General features: G+C 43.8%; 1 protein-coding gene and 1 long non-coding RNA gene across 3 annotated transcripts in view; one reads left to right on the forward strand and one right to left on the reverse strand.

Annotated features, from left to right (window-relative positions):
* The window catches only part of itga4 (integrin alpha 4), a 215,404-nt gene extending 205,628 nt beyond the window's left edge, over positions 1-9,776 (reverse strand). For both annotated transcript variants that reach the window (XM_038789255.1, XM_038789256.1), the window contains exons 1-2: positions 9,432-9,776; positions 8,954-9,075 (exon numbers count right to left, since the gene is read on the reverse strand). In XM_038789255.1, the coding sequence (XP_038645183.1) occupies positions 8,954-9,075; positions 9,432-9,646 (337 nt within the window). In that variant the 5' untranslated portion in view covers positions 9,647-9,776. The remainder of the gene's footprint in view (positions 1-8,953; positions 9,076-9,431) is intronic.
* Positions 1-26,265, forward strand: part of LOC119961847 — a 62,415-nt gene that overhangs the window by 9,662 nt on the left and 26,488 nt on the right. The window lies entirely within an intron of this gene.

Here is a 26,265-nt window from a genome sequence, read left to right on the forward strand (position 1 = left end):
TAGACGCAATAAAAGCATGGATAAGGGTTTGGGAAACAGAGAATTAACTGGTTGATGCTCTTATATGTGGCTTGGTGTTGTAGTTTGTTTCAGAATGCCTTTCTGAAGCACCATGGGCCACTTTATTATGTTAAAGACATAAATCTAATTTGTTGTTGTATGCAAAACTCTCAGCAGCCAAATATACAGAACTAACTCACCATTATGATAAAGGCATAAATCTACGTTGCTGTTTCATGCAACACTCTCAACAAGCAAATATACAAAACTAGCTCCCCATTATTGCAAAACCGAATTGTTGATGCATATTTTAGTGAATCTGCAACGGCAGTGGATTGTGAAATCTGCGATTGTTCGCTAACTGAGATCTTCAAATGTGTGAGGACCTGAAGGGACTGTTTAATCTAAGCATTGTTTTATCTTTTTAAAAATGGTTGCTGTTTGAGTGGGCACGTTTAATTGCTCGTACTTAATTACTCAGTTGATAAACTTTCGATGCAGTGGAAGATACAACTGAAAGTCATCTATTTCCTGCCCGAAGACATGGAAAAAAAAAATTATTTCCCTCAAAATAGATCGGGCAGCCCGTCTAGAGTCTAAGGTTAATAATTCTAAGTGCGCCCATCTATTTTAATGTTAAGCATTATTCGACCCAATTTTGCCACACAGGTTCCAACCCCTAGGTCACAGCAAAGAAAAAGCTTATCAAAGGGTAGGGCATTTGGCACACCTGGCTTTGTAAATCCTTTCACTTCTCCACAGCTCCTGGTCTCTCACCATTACAAACAAAATCTAGATTTGTCTTTCTTGGATCCAATGTGGTGGACATTTCACACTTTTCCACATAGAGATCCATCTGCCATAGTTTTGCCCATTCACTTTATGTACCCTGCTCGCATTCTACTCGATGACCTATTTTCCCAACCAAATTATGTTACAAGGTTACCTCTCATGAGCACTTATTAATGCCAATAAGCTCATCAAACACCTTCTGGAAATCCACAGAGATAGTATCCACAGACTTCCCCATTAGGCTACTGCCTTTTTCAAAAAATTCAACTATTATTGGTTGACATGACCAATTCCGGCTGAATCTCCATTACCAAATTCTAATGGTCCAAGTGTTCTCGTAGTCACTATCTTTGATGTTTGTTTTCCAGTAATTCCCCAAAATGATGGTAAAATAACTATTCAGTAGCTGCGCGATTTTTAAGTAAAGGACAGTCTTTTAAAGTTTTCCAATCCAAAGGCATAATGCATCAATCTGGAAAATGTTGAAAAATATATGACTAGCATATCTGCAATTTACCCAATTCTTCAATTCCTTGGCATGGACACTACCTGATTCTGGAGGCTTGTTTATTATAAGAACCATTATTTTCTCCATTACCACTCATTTTTTTCAATAAGTTCCTCCCTTCAAAATTATTTTTTTAGGGTCCCTTGTTATTTTGGCTTCATCTTCCACTGCAAATTGCAAAAATAGAAACAAATTACTCATCCTCGTGGAGGCCTAGCAGTAGTGAGATGCAGCGACAATATTTCAACGCTTTGCATCTGCTGTTTTGACTTCTCCAAGTTCTTCTATTCGAAACAGGCAGAGCATTCAGAACCTCAATGAATACCTATCCTAACCCACCCACATTTCAGAGGAGGCCTGATTCGGAAGTGAGAAGTGCAGAGATCCGGTGCAAGGAAAGTAAATAAAAGAGGATGGCAATCTGATAAAAATTGCCACTCCCCTGAAGATTCAGCTGAATGACGACTGTACCCAAAAAAATCTGACGACTGTCACCAAATATCTATTGAAATTGCAAACACCATTTTTTTCAACTGAAAGACATTCCAAGCCTTAAAAACAAATTAAAGAGCAGGGTATTTAAATGACTGAATGGCTCAATGCTCCCCAGACCTTAAGCAACTTTTACAGACATTCACATCTACTCTTAACAATCCCAAAAGGGGTGTCTAAACCTCTCCAAAAAGCTCTGGTAGGTTTAGACCTATTTTCGCTAATTTGTAAAACTTGAATCATGTTTCGGAAACCAGGATGACGACAATCACTTCTGAGTAAAGATAGCTGCACTTTAAATGTTCTACTGCCTCCATGCACCACAAATGCGTAAAGTACATACCCTCTCCCAGCGAAATGGTTGGGGCAGGGATTTGGGGCTCACATCTTGTGAAAATCCGAGCCTTATTCTACAACCACTGCAGGTCCAGGCATGTCACTTAAGGGAAGCACTGGAAATTCCAAAACAGTATTACTGGGGTAGAGACGTGGTGGTGGTAAATGCCTCAGCACCCCCGCCCCCATTTACTCTTAGTTACACCTAGTAACTGAGTTTTCTTAGATACAAAAAGGAGACTATGGGCGAGGTCGAACAGCCTGATTCGGTGACGCGATGCGGCCGTTAAATCTCGCAAGAGACCTCTCGTGATATTTGCGATGCTTGGAATGGGGGATCTAACCAGATCTCGCAAGACGTCATGGTCTGGACCTCGCCCTCGCTGAGTGAGATCCAGATTAACATATTTAAATGAGTCATTAGGCTCATTTAAATATGCTGGTGCCCAGGAATGAACACCCATGTCTTGGAGACCTTTCCATGGCACTGTTTAGCACTGGTCTACACAAACGTGGAGCAGGCATAACAGCACCTGGGGGTCCCGTAGGCCATTGGAAACCCCTGGTGGTCAGAGAGGAGGAAGGGTGGTTACTCTGGCTCTTTTTCTGGCACCAAGGCACTTGGCAGTGCCAGGCTAGCAACTTGGCACTGCTAAGGTGTTTAGGTGACACTGCCAGGCTGGCAGAGGCACCGCCAGGGTGCCATGTGATGGTGCCCTGGTGGCACTGCCAAGGGCTGGGGCATGAAGAGTGCGGGCTGAAGGGTGGGGGTGAAAGGTGCGTATGAAGGGGCCTCCGAAAGGTTGGGGGGTGAAGGATGGGGGGTCCAGAAAGGAGAAGGGCCTGAAAGGGGTGGTCGCGAGGCCTGAAAAAACGGGGGGTAGATCCTGGGAGTGGGGTCTCCTGGCTTTATCGGCCATGCTGTGCTGCGGCAAATTGCTTTCCCGGTGCAACATGGCCGTTGGATTGTGCCCTTAGTATGGCTGGACTAGGGAGAAACTTCCTAAGGTCCAAAATAATGACGAAGTGTGGATAAATACTGATGTGGATCTCACCAAAAAAGCCAACTAGGTTCACCCTGCCAAACGTGTCCAGAATGACACTTAGAAATGTTTACATAAAATAATAATAATCGCTTATTGTCACAAGTAGGCTTTGTTGGGTTATGCTTCTTCATGTTGCATAAGCTGCTTCCTTGATGTATACTCTGACAAAGGACGGTTCAGACTTGGAGATAGCTTTAACACATTTATTGAACAGTTAACAATTCTCCTACTTGAGTTCAACTCTCCTGCTAATCTTGCTATAGTAACTCTGTCAAACTAACCAGTCTGCTCTGAGCCATGCAGTGGGTGTGATGCTTCTGATCTGCCCTTGTGCTTCTCTCTGCGTGTTGCCTGTGGAAAGAGAGAGCATGTGTGCCCTGTCCTTTTATATGGGTTGCCCCCTTGTGGTAGTGTCACTTCTCGGTGTCTTGACTGCCCATTGGTCGTGTCCTATTCTATGTGTTCATTAGCTGTATGTCTGCATGTAATGATGTTCCTGGTGTTCCCTCTTGCGTTTACTTAGGTGTAGTGTATTTACATTAACCCCTTGTATATTTACAGTTATGCATATCACCACATCCCCCCCCTTTTTTCGTGTTACATATTTTCTGTACAGTGTTAAAGAAAATTGAACAAAATAGGCAGATAAGTGATGACATGTCAAATCATGATGACAGTGAAGATTATACCAAATAATATGTATGAGTCCAAAGTTCATGAATTAATATGGTCGAGTCGCTGTCTTGTTTTGTTATTGAGGTGTCAATGTTGATGTTGATATTTCCTTGTGAACGCCGTCAGTGTCCCTGTGCTTAAGGAACCATGAAGTAGTCAAATCACTTAGTTGTCTGATTTGGACTTTTGTTTTCTATGCTTGTGGCAGCGATGCAGTATGTCATCTGTGTTGTCCAACCTGGACTGTTTCTTTTGATTGCGATATTGATGCAGTATGTCATCTGCCTTGAAAGCTGATTTGCTTGTTCGTAGTGGAGCAAACTCATCTGCCTTGAAAGTTGGTTTGCTTCTTTGTAGTGGAGCAAACTTGAATCGGTGAGATTTGCTGCCATGCCATGGGATGGCTGTACTCTTGCCAGTATTAGGAGCTGTGCAGTTACATAGTCCTGCATTTGCAGAGTTGTACCATGTCGTACCAGTCGTTGTTTCAGCGTTGTTGGTTTTGTCATGCTTGTTGTTGATGTTGGTGGCTTTGGTACGCTTCTTGTTGTCTTTGCTGTTGTTTTCATAGGTTTTGTTGTTGTGTTTGTTGCGCTCAATGACCACACCTAGTGGAGAATTCGAATCCTTCACAAAGTTACTTGTGTCAGTGTCCTTTGTGCCATCTGCTGTTTCATTGAACGTGCCGTCTCTGATTCCTCGGCGCTCCCCGTCTGGAGTCATGTCCGGTTCACTGGAATCATCTTTGGCTTGTCGATGCTCCCTGTCTGGAGTCCTTTCTGGTTCACCTGAATCAGCTTTGGTTTCTTGACACTCCCCGTCCGGAGCCATTTCAGGTTCACTTGAATCATCTGAGGTGTGACTTGAATCATGAGGTGTCTTGATGCTCCCCATCCGGAGTCAAAACACCAGGGGCAGCACGGTATCACAAGTGGATAGCACTGTGGCTTCACAGCACCAGGATCCCAGGTTTGATACCCTGCTGGGTCACTGTCTGTGCAGAGTCTGCACGTTCGGCCCGTGTCTGCGTGGGTTTCCTCCGAGTGCTCCGGTTTCCTCCCACGGTCCAAAGACATGCAGGTTAGGGGGGTTGACCATGATAAATTGCCCTTAGTGACCAAAAAGGTTAGGAGGGATTGGTTACGGGGATGGGGGGGGGGGGGGGGGAGGAAAGAGTGAGGGCTTAAGTGGGTCGGTGCAGACTTGATGGGCCGAATGGCCTCCTTCTGCATTGTATGTTCTATGTTCTAAAACGTTCAGGAATGCATTTTCTTGTGGAGTGGCTCGAGTGGATGAGGTTTGAATTAACATGGTGTCACTGGAGTCACTAGTAACCTCACTTGGATTGTTGAGTGCCTCTGTACATATTAGCTGAGGTCTGTCAGTCTCGCTGAGATGTCGCGAATTGTGAAGCCTTTGTCACTTGTCGCACATACAGTGGGTAGACCTTCAGTGTCTTCTTGTCGGTTAGATGAGCCAGTTAGACTGTCAGAGTCTTCTTCTGGTGGTTCAAATAATCTGGGTAGACTGTCATAGTCTTTTTGTTGTTCACGTGAGCGTGGTAGACTGTCATAGTTGGATTGCTGTGTACTTGAGCGGGGCAGACTTGCATCGTCTGCTGCTGGTTTCTCAGATAACGTTGCTAGACCTTCATGGTCTTGTTCATGCAAGGACTGCGCTCTGGAATCTTGCGTTGCTTCCATCGTGGAGTCTGCCATCGCTTTCTGTGTGGAGTCGGGGACTCTTTGTGGTGCGTGGACAACTGGTTTGGCGCAGGCCGCTTTCTGTGGGCTTGGATCTCTTTCTGTCTCTTGGCGTCAGGCCACAGCAGAATCCTGTACTTCTGGGTTAGGATGTCGTCTGTGCTGGGCTGAGGATCCTCACATCCGAAGAACTTGTCCATGTCTATGTCAGATTCTTCACTGTACAACACATCTCGTTGCGGTTCGGATTTGGTACTGAGGTTGCCACGTCCAATGATGAAATCACCATCTGAGTCATAGTCTTCAAGGACCAAATCATTTCTTTGGTCGGTGCTAACTTTTGTTGCAGGATTCTGCGGATGTTACTTTCAGCTACTGGTCGAAGTTCAGGCATTGTGCTGTTGTTCCAGGTGAAAGAATTGTGTTTTACAGCTTTAAATGTTTTTTGCTTATTTTTGGGCATTTCTCCTTTAAGTGGGTGTGGTCCGGGGCCTCTGACGTCATGACGCTTGTGACATAGAGCATAGGAATTGATTGCGCATGCGCAGATCGCTTTTCCTTCACTTTGCGCCGTTTTCGCAACTGTGCATGCGCGGCTTCTTGCCCATGCGCAGAACACCATTCTGCCAATTCACATCTTTTGGGGAAATGCGCATGAGTGGCTCCTTTCACAAGATGGCCACCAATCAAAATCGCCGTTTGATATGTTGCAGGCCTACCTTTGCCTTGTGGTGAGTATTGGCACCTCTTTTACTGATGTCTTTTGTATGTTCTTCGCAGTATTTTTCAAACTTGTCCAGGACAGTCTGGAAATCTTTCTCATCTTGCCCTTTGGAACACTTGAAGGTCTTGAAGATTTCTGCTGCACTTTCACCCGCAATGGTGAGCAGAAGCTTTATTTTCTCTGCACGGCCACGCCATCTCGGTCGGACGCTAACAGGTAGATCTCAAGTCTCTGCCTGAATGCACGCTAGTTTGCACTGAGATTGCCATGATACCGGAGCTACTGTGGAACCGGAATCTCTTGCCTGGGTGCTGTGCTGGTTGTTATGGATATGTTGAGTTTAACTATATAGATTCAACAGGCACTCACTGGTACCATGTTGTGTTATGCTTCTTGATGTAGCATAAGCTGCTTCCTTGATGTATGCTCTGACAAAGGAAGGTTCAGACTTGGAGATAGGTTTTAGCACATTTATTGAACAATTAACAATTCTCCTACTTGAGTTTGACTCTCCTGCTAATCTTGCTATAGTAACTCAGTTGAACTAACCAGTCTGCTCTAAGCCATGCGGTGGGTGTGATGCTTCTGATCTGCCCCTGTGCTTCTCTCTGCATGCCGGATGTGGAAAGAGAGAGAGCATGTATGCCCTGCCCTTTTATATGGGTTGCCCCCTTGTGGTAGTGTCACCTCTGGGTGTCTTGACTGCCCATTGGTCGTGTCCTATTCTATGTGTTCATTAGCTGTATGTCTGCATGTCATTATGTCTCTGGTGCTCCCTCTAGTGTTTACCCAGTCTTAGTGTATTTACATTAACCCCTTGTGTATTTACAGTGATGCATATCACCACAGGCTTCAATGAAGTTACTGTGAAAAGTCCTTAGTCGCCACATTCCAGCGCCTGTTCGGGGAGACTGGTACAGGAATTGAACCCGCGCTGCTGGCATTGTTCTGCATTACAAGCCAGCTATTTAGCCCAATCACGCTCCAAATCCTTAATGGAACATTAAGGGTCATATGAACTCAAAACATTAACTCTGTCCCTTTCTCCACAGATGTGCCAGACCTGCTGTGTTTATTAGCATTTTCCTGGTTTTATTTCAGATTTCCAGTATCTGCAGGATTTTACTTTCATTTGATTATATCCGTATTTTAACTTGGGTAGAATTAAGAGCAGAAAGTTAATTGGACACACACACTTTATTCATAAACAAAGATCTTCAAGAAAAAGAGAGAGGCTGGAAATGGGAGGCAAGAGGAGCAATCAGGTGACAAGCTTTCCTTTGTATTTTGCTCAAGTGTGACAATGCAATGCTCGATTTATGGAAGCAGAGTTCAAGCCATTATTTGACTGTTATTGAGAGGAAATGAAGCCATTCTGACATTGTCAGGTGCACAAGGGCTCACAGTGCCAAAACTTAATTAAGCTCTTAAGTATTGGACATATTGCGGGGGTGTTAAATTGCCACCTGAAAAATAGTGACTGGCACCAGAAATTGAGTGGGGGAGGGGATTCCTAGCCATTCCTTACACACCCATGGTTCTATTGACACAGAAATATTACTTCTTTCCAGCCATATTTCTTCCCCATTGAAATAAAGGCCCAGATTATCCTTGAGATTGCTTTTTGTACTTCAGCATTAGCTTTTAATGGTTGGTGCTCATGGACAGCTCCTAGATTCTCACCATCAAGACAATATTCCAATGCCTTTGATAGATCCAAAGTAGGTGACGCTTGCCTAAATTTGTATGCTTATGTTCACTCAATATGCTTTATTTCCACCCTGCTTAGCAGGATTCCTGAAAAGTACAACAGGGCCTTCAGCTTGGAGGGAACAATACAACATGCACAAAAATGCCAAATCGTTGCTGCATGTGTTCCAAATTGCTTAAGATTCTATAGTTGATATAGTTGGGGGAGGGAGAGGAGGAGAGAGAGAGAGAAATGGAGAGAGAGGAGGTGCACTTATTTGTCGAGAGGTGGGGATGTGCAGAAACTGCCGGGAGATTCAGGTGTGAAATTATGTTTGTATGCGGTGAACCAATATTGTCTTTCCACCCACATATTTTGTCAGCCTCCCCTGCAATAATATCAAAAGATCTGTAAATGAGTTTTTGCAGATAAAAAGTGCACTTTATAGGAACAAACAAAATGACAAGCACAGCTCAGTGTGAAGCACAGCAGAATAATATCTTAACCAGTGCCTCCCATTGAATGAGAACAGTAAAACCATATTTCACACAAACTAAACAAATCATTTTCTTTACCCAACTTATTGCCTTGTTAATACTTTCATTTTTCAGTTGGGCAAATAACAAAATATTACACTTCCCAAGAGATGTAATACTGGCTGGATGACCAGTAACGCTGTGTGTGTGTGTTGGGGGGGGGGGTGGGGTACAATTATATTGTCCATGGAGAGACCAGAATATATCTGTTGAAATTTAGCATTATCAAAGCTTGCACAATCACTGCACTTTACGTGCAGAAAATAGTAAGCTCCCATTAGACATTTAAAAAGTCTGTCATATTTGTCCTAGATCCCCCCCCCCCCCCCCCCCCCAACTTGTAAGTTACAATTTTTGATATTTGCATAATTCTTTAAACCGTGTTTCTAGTTTTCCTCTTTGGAAACTGAAATTTATGCAGAAACTGAACTGTGCTATCATCGCAACTAACCTAAATGTAGTTCTTCACAAATCCCTTCAGGATTTTGCCCAATTCGGCATTTGTAAATAATTCCAGGATTTACTATTGCATCCTCACGGGATGAATTTGCTTTTGGAGCACCAACAATAAACCTGAAGTCACAAAAAGGAAACAAATTAGGGAATAAATATTAAGTCAGTGATGCCTAGAACTTTTTATACATTACACTTAACTCCACTGACAAGACACGTTGGCTTCAAAACTTTTGATAATTGGAACAGATTCCCTGCCATTTAAATCTGGGATTTGTCGAAACGTCACCAGGCCCATTTTGAAAAATAGCAAATTTTTACCCGTATATATATTTTTTGATTTTAACTGGAGAATTTTCAAAATCAATGGCACTGGTATTTAAAAAGAAATAAAGTTCATTGCATTGCCTTTGTTTACACTTCGCCACCAATTAAACCAAAAATGTGATATGAACTACATCAAAAGAAAAACTCACCACTTTTCGCCTTTATAGCTATGTAATAGTACCGAATAGCCAAACAATGTTCCTTCAAGTCCTTTCACCAGGACAGGACTTTCCACATCCAGATTGTACAAATGCACCGTCCCGAATAAACAACACAGAACCAAGTTCCTCCAGATATCACACCAGTCCAAGCCCTCCACAAACTTCCTCAGTCCCATTTTTCTTTTCAACTTTAGTTGCACCATGAAACAAAAATGTGAGGGAAGTTCTGCTCCCCAACTTGAGTCTTATTCCGAGACCTGGCCATAACAGAAGCAACTAAACCGCATAGTAACACCCACTAACAAAACCCACCCGTTCTTTGCAAACACTCAAATAAAACACCGGCCCCGAGTGACGACTGCCCAGAGTCCGCGGTGGGGGGCGCTGTTCACCTCCTAGCCCAGAGTCAAGAGCAGGGCGACCTGACCAATAGAGGTCAAACCAGCATAACTGTGCATACGTTGCACTAGGTTCATATGAAGACACTTTCAATTATGACATTTACTTTATAAAAATTCTAATTGCAAGGGAACGTGGTGTAAGCACGAGTGGTCCGGGGTGGGAGGGAGGGTGCCTGAGGAGGGATACCCTGACAAGTTTTGCGAGGAGGATTTGGCACCGGCTACTCAACGAGAACCAGAGTGGATTTATTAAAAGCAAATTGTCTCTGGTTAACGTTTGGAGTAATTGAGGCATTATTGCACAGAAGGAGGCCATTCAATCCATCAAATCCATGCCAGCTCCCCGTAGAGCAATCTAGTCAGTTCCCCAGATCTACTTCCATAGACTGAAAGTTTCCTCATCCAGTTTCCTTTTGAAATCATTAATCATCTCTGCTGCATCGCCCTCCTAGACAGCAAAATCCAGGCCATTACTACTCACTCCATGAAAATCTCTAACATTTCTAACATTCTTCCCCCCCCCCCCACCAACCAACCACATCTCTTGCCCAAAGCCTTAACTCTGTGTCCCCGGGTCCTTTAAATCTGTGTTCCCGGATCCTTGTATCATCAGCCAATTGGAACAGTTTTTATTTGTCAACCTTATCACTATCTAAACTTGTAATCATCTTATACAGCGCAATCAAATCTCCTTTTGCTCAGAGCCGAACCACCTTAGATCTCCAGCATCACCTTTTGGGTAAATGCTCTCATCCCTGAACCATTCAGGTAAATCCTTGCAACCTTCAGGGATGTTCACATGTTTATTCAAGTGTATTGACCAGAACTGGATGCAATACTCTAGTTGTGCTCTACCCAGAGTTTTCTAAATGTTCAGCACAACTTCTCTGCTTTTGCAGCCAATACCTCTATTTATGAAGCCCAAGATCTCAAATGTTTGGCAAACTGTTCTCTGAATATGCCCTTCCACACTCAAAATCTATGTACATGCACTTCTGGGTCCCTCTATCCCTACATCATCTTTAGAACTGTGCCATTAAGTCAAATTACCTCTCCCAATTTCTTTTGCCAAAATACATCACCTTACATTTCCCTGTGTTAAATTCTACCTGTCATTCTGCTAGCCTATCTATGTTCTGTACAGTGGGTTTGCATAATCCTCACTATTTTCCACACATCCAATTTTGGTATCAATGGCAGAGTTTGAAATTTTACACTTTATTCCAGTATCCAAGTTATGTATATATATGAAAAAGCTAAGCCTGGAGGAATACTACTGCCTAGCATCTTCTAATTGGTATCCAGAGCTCAGTTTTCAGCACACCTTCCTTCGAATCACAAGTTTGCAAGCTCAAATGGGCAGCACGGTAGCATTGTGGATAGCACAATTGCTTCACAGTTCCAGGGTCCCAGGTTCGATTCCGGCTTGGGTCACTGTCTGTGTGGAGTCTGCACATCCTCCCCGTGTGTGCGTGGGTTTCCTCCGGGTGCTCCGGTTTCCTCCCACAGTCCAAAGATGTGCAGGTTAGGTGGATTGGCCATGCTAAATTGCCCCTAGCGTCCAAAATTGCCCTTAGTGTTGGGTGGGGTTACTGGGTTATGGGGGATAGGGTGGAAGAGTGGACCTTGGGTAGGGTGCTCTTTACAAGAGCCGGTGCAGACTCGATGGGCCGAATGGCCTCCTTCTGCACTGTAAATTCTATGAAATAAATCCTACTCCAGGGCTTGAGCACAAAAATCAAGGTCGATACACCTGCGCAATACTGAGGCTGCAGTGCATTGTCAGAGGGGTTGTCTTTTGGATCCGACATTGAACTGAGGCCTCATTGGCTGCTTGGGCAGAAGCAAAAGATACGATGGCACTATTTTGTAGACGAACAGGTGAGTTATCTTCGGTATTCTGGCTAATATTTACCCCTCAATCAACATCACAAAAACAAATTCTCTCATCTGGTCATTCTCACATTGTGAGAATTTGCTGAGAGCAAATAAGCTGTCGGGTTTCATACATTACAACAGTGACTACACTTCAAAGAGTACATCATTGGCTATAAAGCACTTTGAGATGCCCCGTGATCACGAGAAGCCTATATAAATGCAAGTTTTTACTTTTTTCTCAAATTTGGAAAGCAGCCATGAGCCATGACTTGCTGTTTTCTATCTTTAAGCCAATTTTTCAAATCCAAATTGGCCCTCCTGTTCCATGAGCCTCAATTTGGTAAACCAACCTTTTTTGTTGTACTTCATCACTGTGGGCAGCACAGTAGCACAGTGGTTCACACAATTGCTTCACAGCTCCAAGGTCCCAGGTTCGATTCCCGGCTTGGGTCACTGTCTGTGCGGAATCTGCACGTTCTCGCCGTGTGTGCGTGGGTTTCCTCCGGGTGCTCGGGTTCCTCCCACAGTCCAAAGATGTGCAGGTTAGGTGGATTGGCCATGCTAAATTGCCCTTAGTGTCCAAAATTGCCCTTAGCGTTAGGTGGGGTTACTGGGTTATGGGGATAGGGTGGAGGTGTGGGCTTGGGGAGGGTGCTCTTTCCAAGAGCCGGTGCAGAGTCGATGGGACGAATGGCCTCCTTCTGCACTGTAAATTCTATTAACACTTTGAACTCTATATGGACAACATGTATTGCATTCCATTCATGCAACTTCTCTGTTACTTCAAAAAATTTAATTTGATGAGTCAAGCATGGTCTGCCTGTTACAAATCTATGTGACTCACCTTAATTAACTCAAACCTCTTCAAGTGCCTGGCAGGTTTTCCCCTGCTTGTTACTTCCAAAACCTTGCACACCATTGTTTAATTGACCAGCCTGTAGTTACAGAAAATGTCCTTGCACTGTTCTTGAATAATAGTGTCATATTTGCCATGCTAACAAAACATCTGGGACGATGTCAACTTTACCTTACCTGCTAGCAAAACAAAGAAAAAGATAGCAAATCTTAAAACAACAGAGGCATTAATATAATAATAATAATCACTTATTGTCACAAGTAGGCTTCAATGAAGTTACTGTGAAAAGCCCCTAGTCGCCATATTCTAGCACCTGTTCAGGGAGGCCGGTACAGGAATTGAACGGGCGCTGCTGGCCTTGTCCTGCATTACAAGCCAGCTGTTCAGTCCACTGTGCTAAACCAGCCCCAGAAAGACCATTTTTCCTACTTATCACATGAAATACCATGGTGAGTGGCGGGGCTGACTAAAACATTATAACAGACTAAAATAAAATAGAATAAACTTTGAAATCCTCAAATTTGCTTTAAAATATTGTTCTCATAGCCTTAGCTTCTGATCTGGATTTCCACTATTACCTGGCACATCATTGTCCAGTTGACTATTCATTGTCCAGTTCATTGTCCAGTGTCACTATTCCACGTTTAAATTTTCGATGACAATGCTGAATAAAATCATGATTGTTACCTCTCATTCAAAGGGTGGACCAGTTTTAGCTGCAACAGACACTCAAAGTTTTTGCTTATGCAGCTTTAATGCCTGCAAGTGCAGCAGAAGAAATAGGTTGAAGGAACTGAAATAGTTTATTCATGTGGTTTCTCTAAATATTGTTCTCTCAGTTTTATTTTATGTGTGTGTACATCAGTGCTTTGGGTTCAACATAGTAAGTAATGCCAATGAAAAACCTCTCTGCAGTTTGGAAACTAGTGCACAGGTGAGATGTGCAGTAAACCTTACTTAATACGGTTCCACAATACATTTAAACCAAACCCTTTTACAGTTTAACAGTTCCATTTTGTATACCATACATCCTTTTGAACTTTATAAATGAAGTTAGCAGGTTATCATGACAGAAGTGGTGCGGGGAGAGGCAGAGCCAGAGAATTAAAAAAGCAGGGTTGGTGCTCACCATAAACAGAGGGGCCGATTCTCCAAAATGGAGACTGAGTGTTTGCGCCATCGTGAACGCCGTCGCGTTTCATGACAGCGTGAAACGGGCACGGGGACAACCGATTCTGTCCCCCACAGGGGGCCAGCACGGCACTGGAGCGGTTCACGCCGCTCCAGCCTCCCTTCCTGGTGCCGTGCTAACCCGCGCATGCGCAGTTCGGCTGCACCAACCTACGCATGCGCGGGGGACTTGTTCAGCGTGCCGGCCCCTACGCAACATGGCGTTGGTGTTCAGGGGCCGGCTGCGCAACAAAGTAGGCCCGGGGGGGGGAACGGGGAGAGGCCGACCCGCCGATCGGTGAGCCCCGATCGCGGGCCAGGCCCCATCAGAGGCCCCCCCCGGTGAAGGAGCGCTTCTCCCCGCCCCACAGGCTGCCCCCTGACCCTTCGCGCAGAGTTCCCGCTGGCAGCGACCAGGGGTGAACAGCGCCGGTGGGAAACTGCTTTTTCCGCACGACGGCTCGGCCCATCCGAGCCGGAGAATCGGCGGCCTGGCCAATTCCAGCGGCCCATGGCCTGCGCAGCATCAAATGCGCCAGTGCAAATGTCGCCGATTCTTGAACTTCGGAGAATTGCGCGCCGGCATCAGAGTTGCAGCGATTCTCCGGCCCGGCGCGGGGCTTGGAGAATCGCGCCCAGAGTTTGAAAAATAACGAGAGATGTCATAGGAAAGTGGTAGGTTGATTGGTTGGTACGTGACGGCTAATTTGCATTACCTATTCTAATTTACTTTCAGTTGCAGGTAAAAAGAAGAAATATTTTACAGGTTAGAAAGACTAAAAACCAGCAAGAAATTTAAATTAAGGAGCAAAATTAAATACGAATGAAATAAATTGAGATGCAGGGCCAAGCTATGTGTTGTTCCTGCATGACGTGGGAGCTGGTGGATCCCATTGTGGTTCCCAGTGAACACTTCTGTAGCAAATGTTGGCTGCTGGAGGTACTTCGGCTGAGAGTTGATGAGCTAGAGTCTGAGCTTCGAACACTGCTACATATCAGGTAGGGGGAGTGTGTTTCAGGAGGCAGTCACACCGCTTGAATTTGACTACTAGTCCGGTACAGAAGTATATGGCTGCAAGTGAAGTAGGTAGAGGGATCCAGGAGGTAGGGTTGCAGGAGCCCCTGTCCTTGTCTAACAGGTTTGAGATGTTTGTTTCTGTTCGGATGGGAGCAGAGACTGTGTGGAGGATGAGCAAACTGACCACAGCACCATGGCACAGGAAGCCATTCAAGTTGGGGGAGAGAAAAGAAATGTAGTCATAATTGAGGATAGTTAGGGGCATAGACATGTTTTCTGTTGCCGGGATCGAGAGTCCCGAAGGCTGTGTTACCTGCCTGGTGCTCGGGTTCGGGATATCTCATCTGGGCTGCAGAGGAACTTGGAGTAGGAAGGTAAAGATCCAGTTGTCATGGTCCACGTAGGCACCAACAATATAGGTAGAGCAAGAATAGGGGTTCTGCTGAAGGGCTAGAACATAGAACATTACAGCGCAGTACGGGCCCTTCAGCCCTCGATGTTGCGCCGACCTGTGAACCATCTGAAGCCTATCTGACCTACACTATTCCATTTTCATCCTTATGTCTATCCAGTGACCACTTAAATACCCTTAAAGTTGGCGAGTCTACTACTGTTGCAGGCAGGGCGTTCCACACCCCTACTACTCTCTGAGTAAAGAAACTGCCTCTGACATCTGTCCTATATCTATCACCCCTCAATTTAAAGCTATGTCCCCTCGTGTTGGTCATTACCATCCGAGGAAAAGACTCTCACTGTCCACCCTATCTAACCCTCTGACTATCTTATATGTCTCTATTAAGTCACCTCTCAGCCTTCTCCTCTCTAACGAAAACAACCTCAAGTCCCTGAGCCTTTCTTCGTAAGACCTTCCCTCCATACCAGGCAACATCCTAGTAAATCTCCTCTGAACCCTTTCCAAAGCTTCCACATCCTTCCTATAATGCGGTGACCAGAACTGCACGCAGTACTCCAGGTGCGGCCGCACCAGAGTTATGTACAGCTGCAGCATGACCTTGTGGCTCCGAAAATCAATCCCCCTGCTTATAAAGGCTAGCACACCATATGCCTTCTTAACAGCCCTATTAACCTGGGTGGCAACTTTCAGGGATTTATGTACCTGGATGCCGAGATCTCTCTGTTCATCTACACTACCAAGAATCTTGCCATTAGCCCAGTACTCTGCATTCCTGTTACTCCTTCCAAAGTGAACCACCTCACACTTTTCTGCATTAAACTCCATCTGCCACCTCTCAGCCCAGCTCTGCAGCTTATCTATGTCCCTCTGTATCCTATAACATCCTTCAGCACTATCCACAACTCCACCGACCTTCGTGTCGTCTGCAAATTTACTAACCCATCCTTCTACACCCTCTTCCAGGTCATTTATAAAAATGACAAACAGCAGTGGCCCCAAAACAGATCCTTGCGGTATACCACTCGTAACTGAACTCCAGGATGAACATTTGCCATCAACCACCACCCTCTGTCTTCTTTCAGCTAGCCAATTACTGATCCAAACCGCTAAATCACCTTCGATCCCATACTTCCTTATTTTCTGCAATAGCCTACCGTGGGGAACCTTATCAAACGCCTTACTGAAATCCATATACACCACATCAACAGCTTTACCCTGATCCACCTGTTTGGTCACCTTCTCAAAAAACTCAATAAGGTTTGTGAGGCATGACCTACCCTTCACAAAACCGTGTTGACTATCGCTAATCAACTTGTTCTTTTCAAGATGATTATAAACCCTATCTCTTATAACCTTATAATCTTATAATCTTACTCTAGTCATTCTTTTGTTCCTGATATACCTATAGAAAGCCTAAGGGTTTTCCTCGATCCTATCCGCCAACGACTTTTCGTGTCCTCTCCTCGCTCTTCTTAACTCTCCCTTTAGGTCCTTCCTGGCTAACTTGTAACTCTCAAGTGCCCTAACTGAGCCTTCATGTCTCATCCTAACATAAGCCTTCTTCTTCCTCTTGACAAGTGCTTCAACTTCCTTAGTAAACCACGGTTCCCTTGCTCGACAACTTCCTCCTTGCCTGACAGGTACATACTTATCAAGGACACGCAGTAGCTGTTCCTTGAAAAAGCTCCACATTTCGATTGTACCCATCCCCTGCAGTTTCCTTCCCCATCCTATACATCCTAAGCCTTGCCGAATAGCATCATAATTGCCTTTCCCCCAGCTATAATTCTTGCCTTGCGGTATATACCTATCCCTGCCCATTGCTAAAGTAAACATAACCGAGTTGTGATCACTATCGCCAAAGTGCTCACCTACATCTAAATCTAACACCTGGCCGGGTTCATTACCCAGTACCAAATCCAATGTGGCCTCGCCCCTTGTTGGCCTGTCTACATACTGTGTCAGAAAATCCTCCTGCACACACTGCACAAAAACTTTCCCACCTATAGTACTCGAACTATAGTATTTCCAGTCAATATTTGGAAAGTTAAAGTCCCCCATAACAACTACCCTGTTACTCTCGCTCCTGTCAAGAATCATCTTTGCAATCCTTTCCTCTACATCTCTGGAACTATTCGGAGGTCTATAGACAACTCCCAACAGGGTGACCTCTCCTCTACTGTTCCTAACCTCGGCCCATACTGCCTCAGTAGACGAGTCCTCAAGCGTCCTTTCTACCGCCGTAATACTTTCCTTGATTAACAATGCCACACCCCCCCCCCTCTTTTACCATCTTCTCTGTTCTTACAGAAACATCTAAATCCTGGAACCTGCGACAACCATTCCTGTCCCTGCTCTACCCATGTCTCCGAAATCGCCACAACATCGAGATCCCAGGTACCAACCCATGCTGCAAGCTCACCCACCTTATTCCGGATGCTCCTGGCGTTGAAGTAGACACACTTCAAACCAGCTTCCTGCTTGCCGGTGCCCTCTTTCGAACTTTTAACCCTATCCCTGACCTCACTACTCTCAACATCCTGTACACTGGGACTACAATCTAGGTTCCCATCCCCCTGCTGAATTAGATATTAGATATGAGCAGCTAAGTGCTAAATTAAAAAGCTGAATCAAAAAAGTAATAATCTCTAGATTACTATCTGAGCCACGAGCTAATTGGCACAGGGTCAATAAGATTAAAGAGGCAAAGGTGTGGTTGGTGTGCGAGAAATGGGTTTGAATTTATGGGACATTGGCACCAATATTTGGGAAAGAGGGGACCTGTTCCAATAGGATGATCTTCACCTGAATCAAGCTGGGACCAGTAAATTGCATAACTAGGGCTGTGAGTAAGGCTTTAAAATGAATAGTGGGGGGGGGTTCAGGTGTATGGAAAATTAGAAAATCAAAGTTAAAGGAGAAGGTGGGGGTGAGGGTGCAGGTTAATGACAAGGACTTTAAACAAGTTAAAGGGGTAGAGGATTCAGGCGAGGTTAATAAAGCTTCTAGAACATGTAATAGAATTGAGAGTGGCAGGAATCTGACTTCAGGTACAGCAAAAAAGGGGACAACTATGAGAAGGTGGGCAGTTAACGCAGGACTGAGAGTGTAGTAGGGCAAATCCAGGGCGTGCATGTTGCAACAGGGAAAAATGCAAGGAAAGGGTTAAAAAGACAATTTCCACAGCCATGTTGTTATGGGAGCGGTGTATTCAGAACCCCAAAATGTATCATGGAGTTCAACCAACCGCCCACCTTAATGAATTATTTTTGAAGCACATGGCTTTTTCTCCAGGTGTGGTATTACAATTAAGGACACGTGGGTTTTTAAACAACACACGCAAACAGGCATAATAATATAGTCCATTTTTCTTTGTTCTTTTTCCTCCAACCGAAAACTTTCTCGATTGACAGTCTCTTTGAACAAGAAAGTCTCTGCACGATCCATCCATTCCTCTACTCCTCGGCATTTCTCTTTATAACCAGATACTTTAGTTCAATCTGACCAGAGTCCCTTGCAATTCTCCAATACAGGAGCATCGGTTATCACAGCTTTCAGGCAGTCATATGCCTGTTGAAAGACCGCTGTCCTTTGAAATTTTTGAAGTTTCTTTAGCAAGTCCATCAGTGGAGTAATCACACCACAAAACTTTTGCACAAAGGTTCGAACAAATCCACTCATGCTAAGAAATCGCATTATTTTGCATCTTGAGGGTATCCAAAACTCATCAAGGAAAGTGATTCGGGCTTCTCCAAATTCACTTTCGGCTAGGTTCATCACCAAACCCGCCCCCTGAAGTCGATCGAAGAACTCCATACAATGTTTTAAATGTTCTTTCCATGTCTGGAAGTTGGAAATAAAAGCAGAAATTCCCATTTTCACAATGCAATCCTTCAAACGTGGGGTAGGATAAGAGTCCATTCTTGTAACTGCATTCACCTTTCAGTAGTCCACACACAACCGTTGGGTACCGTCTGGTTTAGGTACCATCACTATGGGTGAGCTCCATTGGCTGCAACCCACTTCAATTATGCCATTTTAAGCATACTCTCAATCTCTCTGTTAACCTGTGCCAATTTTAAAGGATTAAGTCTATATGGATGTTGTTTGATAGGAACAGCATTTCCCCATCTACATCATGTATAGCCATTTTAGTACTTCCCAATTTATCTCGACAAACTTGCCCATGTGATATCAATAACTCTTTCAGGTCAGTTCGTTTTTCCTCTGGAAGGTAACATAACAATTCATCCCAATTTTTAAGAACATCCTCATTTTCCAATTTAATTTGAGGTATGTCAAATTCACAGTCATCTGGATTTGGTTCGTCACTTTGAGTTGGAATCATTAAAACCTTATTTTTCTCTCCTTCCCTTTCAAAGTACCTTTTAAGCATATTCACATGACACACTCGGTGAATCTTCCTTCTATCTGGTGTTTTTACCACATAATTCACCTCACTTAATTTCCTTTCAATCTGATACGGTCCACAAAACCTAGCTTTTAAAGGCTCACCTACCACTGGTAACAACACTAAAACTTTATCTCCACTGACAAAACTACGAACTTTGGATATCTTGTCCGCTACCCGTTTCATCACATTTTGTGCAATTTTCAAATCTTGTCTAGCCAATTCACCTGCTCTATTTAATCGTTGCCTAAAATTTGACACGTAATCCAATAGTGTAATTTCCGATTTCTCACCCACTAAATTTTCCTTAATCAATTTAAGTGGTCCAAAAATTAGTTCAAAAGGACTAAATTTGGTAGACTCATTAGGTGCATCCCTAATTGCAAACAATACGAATGGGATTCCTTTATCCCAATCCTCTGGATAACCTTGACAATACGCCCTCAACATTGTTTTTAATGTCTGATGCCACCTTTCTAATGCTCCCTGCGATTCTGGATGGTACGCAGTTGATTTAAATTGTTTTATTCCTAAGCTATCCATTACTTCTTTGAATAACTTTGAAGAAAATTCGATCCTTGACCTGATTGAATTTCTGTGGGTAGTCCATATCTAGTAAAGAATTTAAGTAACTCCTCCACAATCCTTTTAGCTGTAATATTACGTACTGGAATGGCCTCTGGAAACCTAGTAGACACATCCATTATAGTCAAAAGATATTGATTCCCACTTTTTGTGTTAGGAAGCGTTCCTACACAATCAATTAGGACCCTTGTAAAAGGTTTCTCAAATGCTGGAATGGGTATTAAGGGCGCTGGTTTTATCACTGTTTGAGATTTCCCTATCACTTGACATGTGTGACATGATTGACAAAATGTAACTACATCTTTATGTAGTCCAGGCCAATAAAAATGTTTCTGGATTTTAGCTTGAGTTTTCCTTATTCCCAAATGACCTCCCACTGGTACCTCATGTGCAACTCGCAACACCTCCTTTCTATACCCTACCGGCAATACTACTTGATGAACTTCTGCCCACTTTTCATCCGCCTGCATATGTAAAGGTTTCCATTTTCTCATCAAGACATTACTTTTACAGTAATAACACTTTGGTGTACTCTCAGATTCCTCTTCCGTATGTGCTTTCTGATAGATCCGTTTTATTTCTACATCTTTCTGTTGTAACTCCGCCAATTTTCCTGAACTAAAAATATCTGCCTCATCCTCCACCTGTTCTTGTTCTTTTTCAATCATCTGATCAAAAATTGTTTCTGATAATTGCACTTCAACTTCATCTTCACTCTTTGATTTCTCCTCTTGTCTTAACCTGTGACTTTGCGACCTTGTTACGACACAATCCAGAAAAATCCCAGGATATTCGTCCTTCAGCCCTTCAGTTGTCTGATTTTCCACTGGTTTATCAACCACAGTAGGCATCACTCCCACCTGTGATCCAGCTATATCATTACCCAAGATAAACTGTATTCCTGGACAAGGTAGTTTATCTATTACTCCTACTACCACTTCAGCACTCTTCACTGGACTTCCCAACCTTACCTTATATAATGGAACGCTACTCCTCTCACCCTGAATTCCACATGTCACCACCTTTTCTGGCAACATTCTTCCCAAACTACATAATTCCTCATCTCTTACCATTACAGATTGACTAGCTCCTGGATCTCTTAAAATTGTGACTTCTTTAGCTGCTCCTCCTGATACACATGAGTAAACTTTACTCACACAAGTAAATTCTTTAAAGACATCTGGCACCTTCTTAACAATTACTTCTTGAACAGGCTGTACAATCATTTGCACCTCCTTCGTTTCCCTTGGGCTTTCCTTACCACTTTAACAAACCCCACTGTCTTATCCTGTTTTACCACATCAGCCTTCCCAGTGCTTTTCTTCACCCACCAACACTGTGATTTTACATGGCCTAGTTTATTACAGTGAAAACATTTGAAACTTTTCATCTCTTTTCCACCCTCCTGGATTTCTTTTTTAATCAGTGTGGTACACTGTCTTTATTGTCTCCCATCAGATCACCTTTACCTTTACCACTTGAGTATTTCTTATGTCCCCGGTTTCTATCCCTCGCTGGCTGAAACTGATGTCGGAAACCAATCTTTGATTTATGAACTAATTCATAATCATCTGCCATTTCTGCTGCTAATCTCACAATTTTAACCCTCTGTTCTTCCACATCAGTTCTCACCACATCAGGAATTGAATTTTTAAACTCCTCCAAAAGTATAATTTCTCTGAGAGCTCCAGACGTTTGGTCTATTTTCAAAGCCCTTATCCACCTATCAAAATTACACTATTTGAGCATTTCAAACTCCATGTATGTTTGACCAAATTCTTTCCTTAAATTTCTAAACCTTTGTCTGTAAGCTTCAGGCACTAGCTCATACGCACCTAAGATGGATTTCTTCATCTCCTCATACGTTCCAGATACCTCCTCCGGTAGTGATGCAAACAGTTCACTAGCCCTACCTATCAGCTTTGTTTAAATCAGTAATACCTACATGTCCTGTGGCCATTGCATTTGTTTAGCTACCTTCTCAAATGAAATGAAAAAGGCTTCTACCTCCTTCTTGTCAAACCTTGGCAATGCTTGTCCTATTTAAATAGATCTGCACCATGTCTTTGACTATGACGGTCTGTCTCATTATCCTCATCCATCTCCTCCAACTGTATGTGTTCCTTTGCGTCTGCCAATATTAACTGATTTTCATGTTTCAGAGCCATTTTCCGAAGTTCAAACTCACTCTCTTTTTCCCTTTCCGCTCTATCTCTTTCTTTGTTTCTTTCTTCTCTCTCCTTTTCTTTTTCCTCTCTATCTCTTTCTTTTTCTTTCATTGCATATTCAAGCCACTTTAATTTTTTTCATGTTCAAGTTGCTTTAATTCTTTTTCATGTTCCATTTGCTTAATCTGCAACTGGAGCTTTGCCATATCTAATGAGCCAGAATGTATCACAGGCAAACGTAAATGCGCAGATACCGCGTTAATTACCTCATCTTTTCGTATTTTGTCAGGTAATGTTAACTGCAATGCTTTTGCCAAACCTAACAGTCTGTTTTTAGTCTCTGTCCGTAAGGTATCATGTGTTACCGCGTCCACCCCTAAAAACTTCTGAGCCTCCGAAAGAGACATTGTTCACGACACTCTCCCCACTTAAACTAAAATACCACATCGGAACAGCAACAATCCTTCACTGTCATTAAATTCACAAAAGCCAATCCAATAGATAGACTTTTAACCCCCTCGTGCCCCCAATTGTTATGGGAGCGGCGTTTTCAGAACCCCAAAATGTATCATGGAGTTCAACCAACCACTCCCTTTAATGGATTGTTAGCTTTTGAAGCACACGGCTTGTTCTCCAGGTGTGGTATTACAATTAAGGACACAAGGGATTTTAAACACAAAACAATGTTTATTCCATGAATTCAACTTAACCTTTTAAATAAACATTGGATCACTTAACACCCCTTACTTCAAAGATAACCCCGAAAATAATACAACACTAAATAATCCCTCAAAATGTTCCTTCAAACCTCCAAAACACTTCACCTTTAACAACAGACATGAGGTTACATTCAATATACTTATCGTCTTTGGATTCTCAGACATCAACAGACCAGTTATGTGTTTTCTTCTTCCAGCTTTTTGCAAAACACACAAACGTTCCTAACTTTCTCCTCAAACCTGAAACAAAAAGCAGAAGTGAGCTCAGCTCAGCTCACCCCACCCTCTGACATCACTTCAGTAATATGAGCTGCTTCATTTCTTAAAGGTACATTGCTTAAACATCCATTTCTTAAAGGTACTCTCACATGACAATGTAACGATGTTACAATTGAATAAAGGTAACTACAAAGTCATGAGTGGAGAGCTGGCCAGATTTAATTGGAAGGGGTGCCAAGCAGGCACAGCAGTGGAACAGCAATGGCAGGAGTTTTGGGGGTTATTCAGGAGGTACAACAGAAATTCATGCCAAGGTGGAGGAAACATGCGAAGGGGAGGATGAGGCATCCATGGCTGACAAGGGAAGTCGAAGACAGCAGAAAAGCAAAGGAAAAAGCATACAAGTGTCGAGGATTGGTTGGAAGCCAGAGGATTGGAAGCCTTTAAAAGTGAGCAGAGGAAAACTTTAAAAATTCCTAGTTGCCACATTCCGTCGCCTGCTCGGGTACACAGAGGGAGAATTTAGAATTCTCAGCAAGTACGGGAATTGCTGGCCTTGTTCTGCATTACAAACCAGCTGTCTAGCCCACTGAGCTAAACCAGCCCACTAAAATTGATTTATATTAACGTGATTACAAGCCTCAATCTTCTTTGTTTTAGTCTGATAACACACAATGCAATATTTCTCTTGTTCCCGGGCCTTCTGACACTCCAAATATCACTACCTTGAGCCACCTTTACCCCCAACACCTCGAACATTACGACTGCAAACCCCTTCAGTTTAAGACACGCCCAGAACATGTGGATATGGTTCGCAGGTCTCCCTGCGCACCGTTCACACATGTCCTCTTCTCTCTCAAAGAATCTTCTCATCCTCGCCACCGTCATATGCACCCAGTGAACTTCTTTAAACTGAATAAGGCTGAGCCTTGCACACGATGAGGATACATTCACCCTCTGCAGGGCCTCTTCTATGTCCCGGCCTCCACCCCAGCTCCTCCCATTTCCGTTTAACATCTCCTATTGAGGCTCCCTCCCAATCCATCAGCTCCTTATCAACCTCAGACACTTTCCCCTCTTTCGGCACCTGTCCTGCAGCCTCAAGGACGGCACCTCTCTCCTCACAAAGCCTGGGCCCTCTAAGTATCTAAACACATTCCCACTTGGACAGCTCATATTTTCCTCCAGGTCTTCTAAGCTCGTAAAGCTGCCCCTATGAACAGATCCTCAAACCACACAATCCCTGCCTGGCACCACCTCTAAAACCTCGCTTCCAGCATCCCCTCCCACCCCCCATCCCCACCCCCAGTGCAAACCTATGGTTATCACAAGTCTGTGCCCACACCACGGCACCCTCCTGTCTCAAGTGCTGCCTCCACTGCCCCATACCCTCAAGACCGACACCACAACTGGGCTTGCAGAGTACTTGGTTGGCAAGAACGGCAGACACTGTCAACAATGGTCCTAAATCCGTTCCCCTCCAAGATGCTGCCTCCATCCTCCCCAATACTGACCCCTCCCCCACCACCTATTTTCTAACCATAGCGATGTTAGCCTCTCCCCTATTTGAAAATTGCCCTCTTGACCCGCAGGGTCTTCCATGCCCACACAAATCCTGAGATCAATGCATTGAACTTTTTAAATAAATGACTTTGGAACAAAGATTGGGAGGTTCTGAAATACAAACAAGAACCTTGGCAACACTGTCAGCTTCACTGCCTGCACCCGTCCTGCCAACGACAATGGCAACACATCCCACCTCTTAAAATCCTTGAATCTGCTCCACCAATCGAGCCAAATACAACTTGCGCAGCAGCACCCAGCCCCGCATCACCTGAACGCCCAAGTACCTAAAGCCTGCTCCCACCACCTTGAACTGCAGCTCCCCCAACCTCATCTCCTGCCCTCTGGTCTCAATCGGGAATACCTTGCTGTTTCCCTATGTTCAACTTGTATCTGGTAAAACCGGCCAAAGTTCTCCAAAATCCGCTTCGTTCCAAGTTTGACCAAACCTCAGATGGAAATTCCAAAACTTGAGATGAGGTTAATGACAGGATGTTTGAAAGCAGTCATAAGTCCAGCCTGTTTGAAAGTTGGAACAAAGTGTGCCTGGGATGGTGACTGTAGGTGTTTAAACCCAAAAACTGTGTGGGGCATGGTTAATTGGTTCATAGTGTGATTCCCAGCATAATTATGCGATGAACTGTTTTTTTTTAAGTAACCCATGAGACTGAAGAGTAAAGTCACCATAATCCTAGATGATCCTAGGCTGCTTGGTGATGATTTAACCTGAAGGTCACCCACCTCCGGTGAGGGGCAAGGTTCATGAATAACATCAGCCAGTATGGGAATTGAAGCTATGCTGTTGGCCTGGCTCTGCAACACAAACTAGCCGTTCAGGCAACTAAGCTGGACTGAAAATGATGGTGACTGCCATGATGGAATTGGATTGTTCAAGAGCTTGATTCCAGTAATGAGCATCTTGATGGTCGATTCCTTCAACTGTGCAGTTTTGGGCAGTGATTGCACTTCTACAGTGATGTAGATTGGCTTAACTGCTATCTGAGGTGTCTCTGAGAGACACCCCAGAGACACCCCAGAGATGTGAAAGGTCAGGGAGTATCAAGTGACACCTGCTTCAAGTTTGGAGATGACAATACTTTCACATCCTGTAAATAGTAGCCCTCGCTTGTAAGATCAATTCATTATCAGTACTGATGTGGTTTCTAGCAAAAAACTGTTATTGTTAAGTCGATCGCTGATTGGAAAGTCGATCGCTGATTGGAAAAAGGCTTAGATGATGCTAGATATGAAGAATGATCAAACTAGTGATTGATAAATATGTGGATCTGCATTTTACTTGATCTTACTCATTGCTTACCACTAAGGAAGCCAGAGATTTCTCATCAAAAAAGTCATTAAAAGGTTAACCACTGAGAATGAATTTGGTAGACAGAAAGATAATCTTGAAATTACACAGAC

Source organism: Scyliorhinus canicula, chromosome 2, assembly GCF_902713615.1.
Source record: "Scyliorhinus canicula chromosome 2, sScyCan1.1, whole genome shotgun sequence".
NCBI classification, from domain to species: Eukaryota; Metazoa; Chordata; class Chondrichthyes; order Carcharhiniformes; family Scyliorhinidae; genus Scyliorhinus; species Scyliorhinus canicula.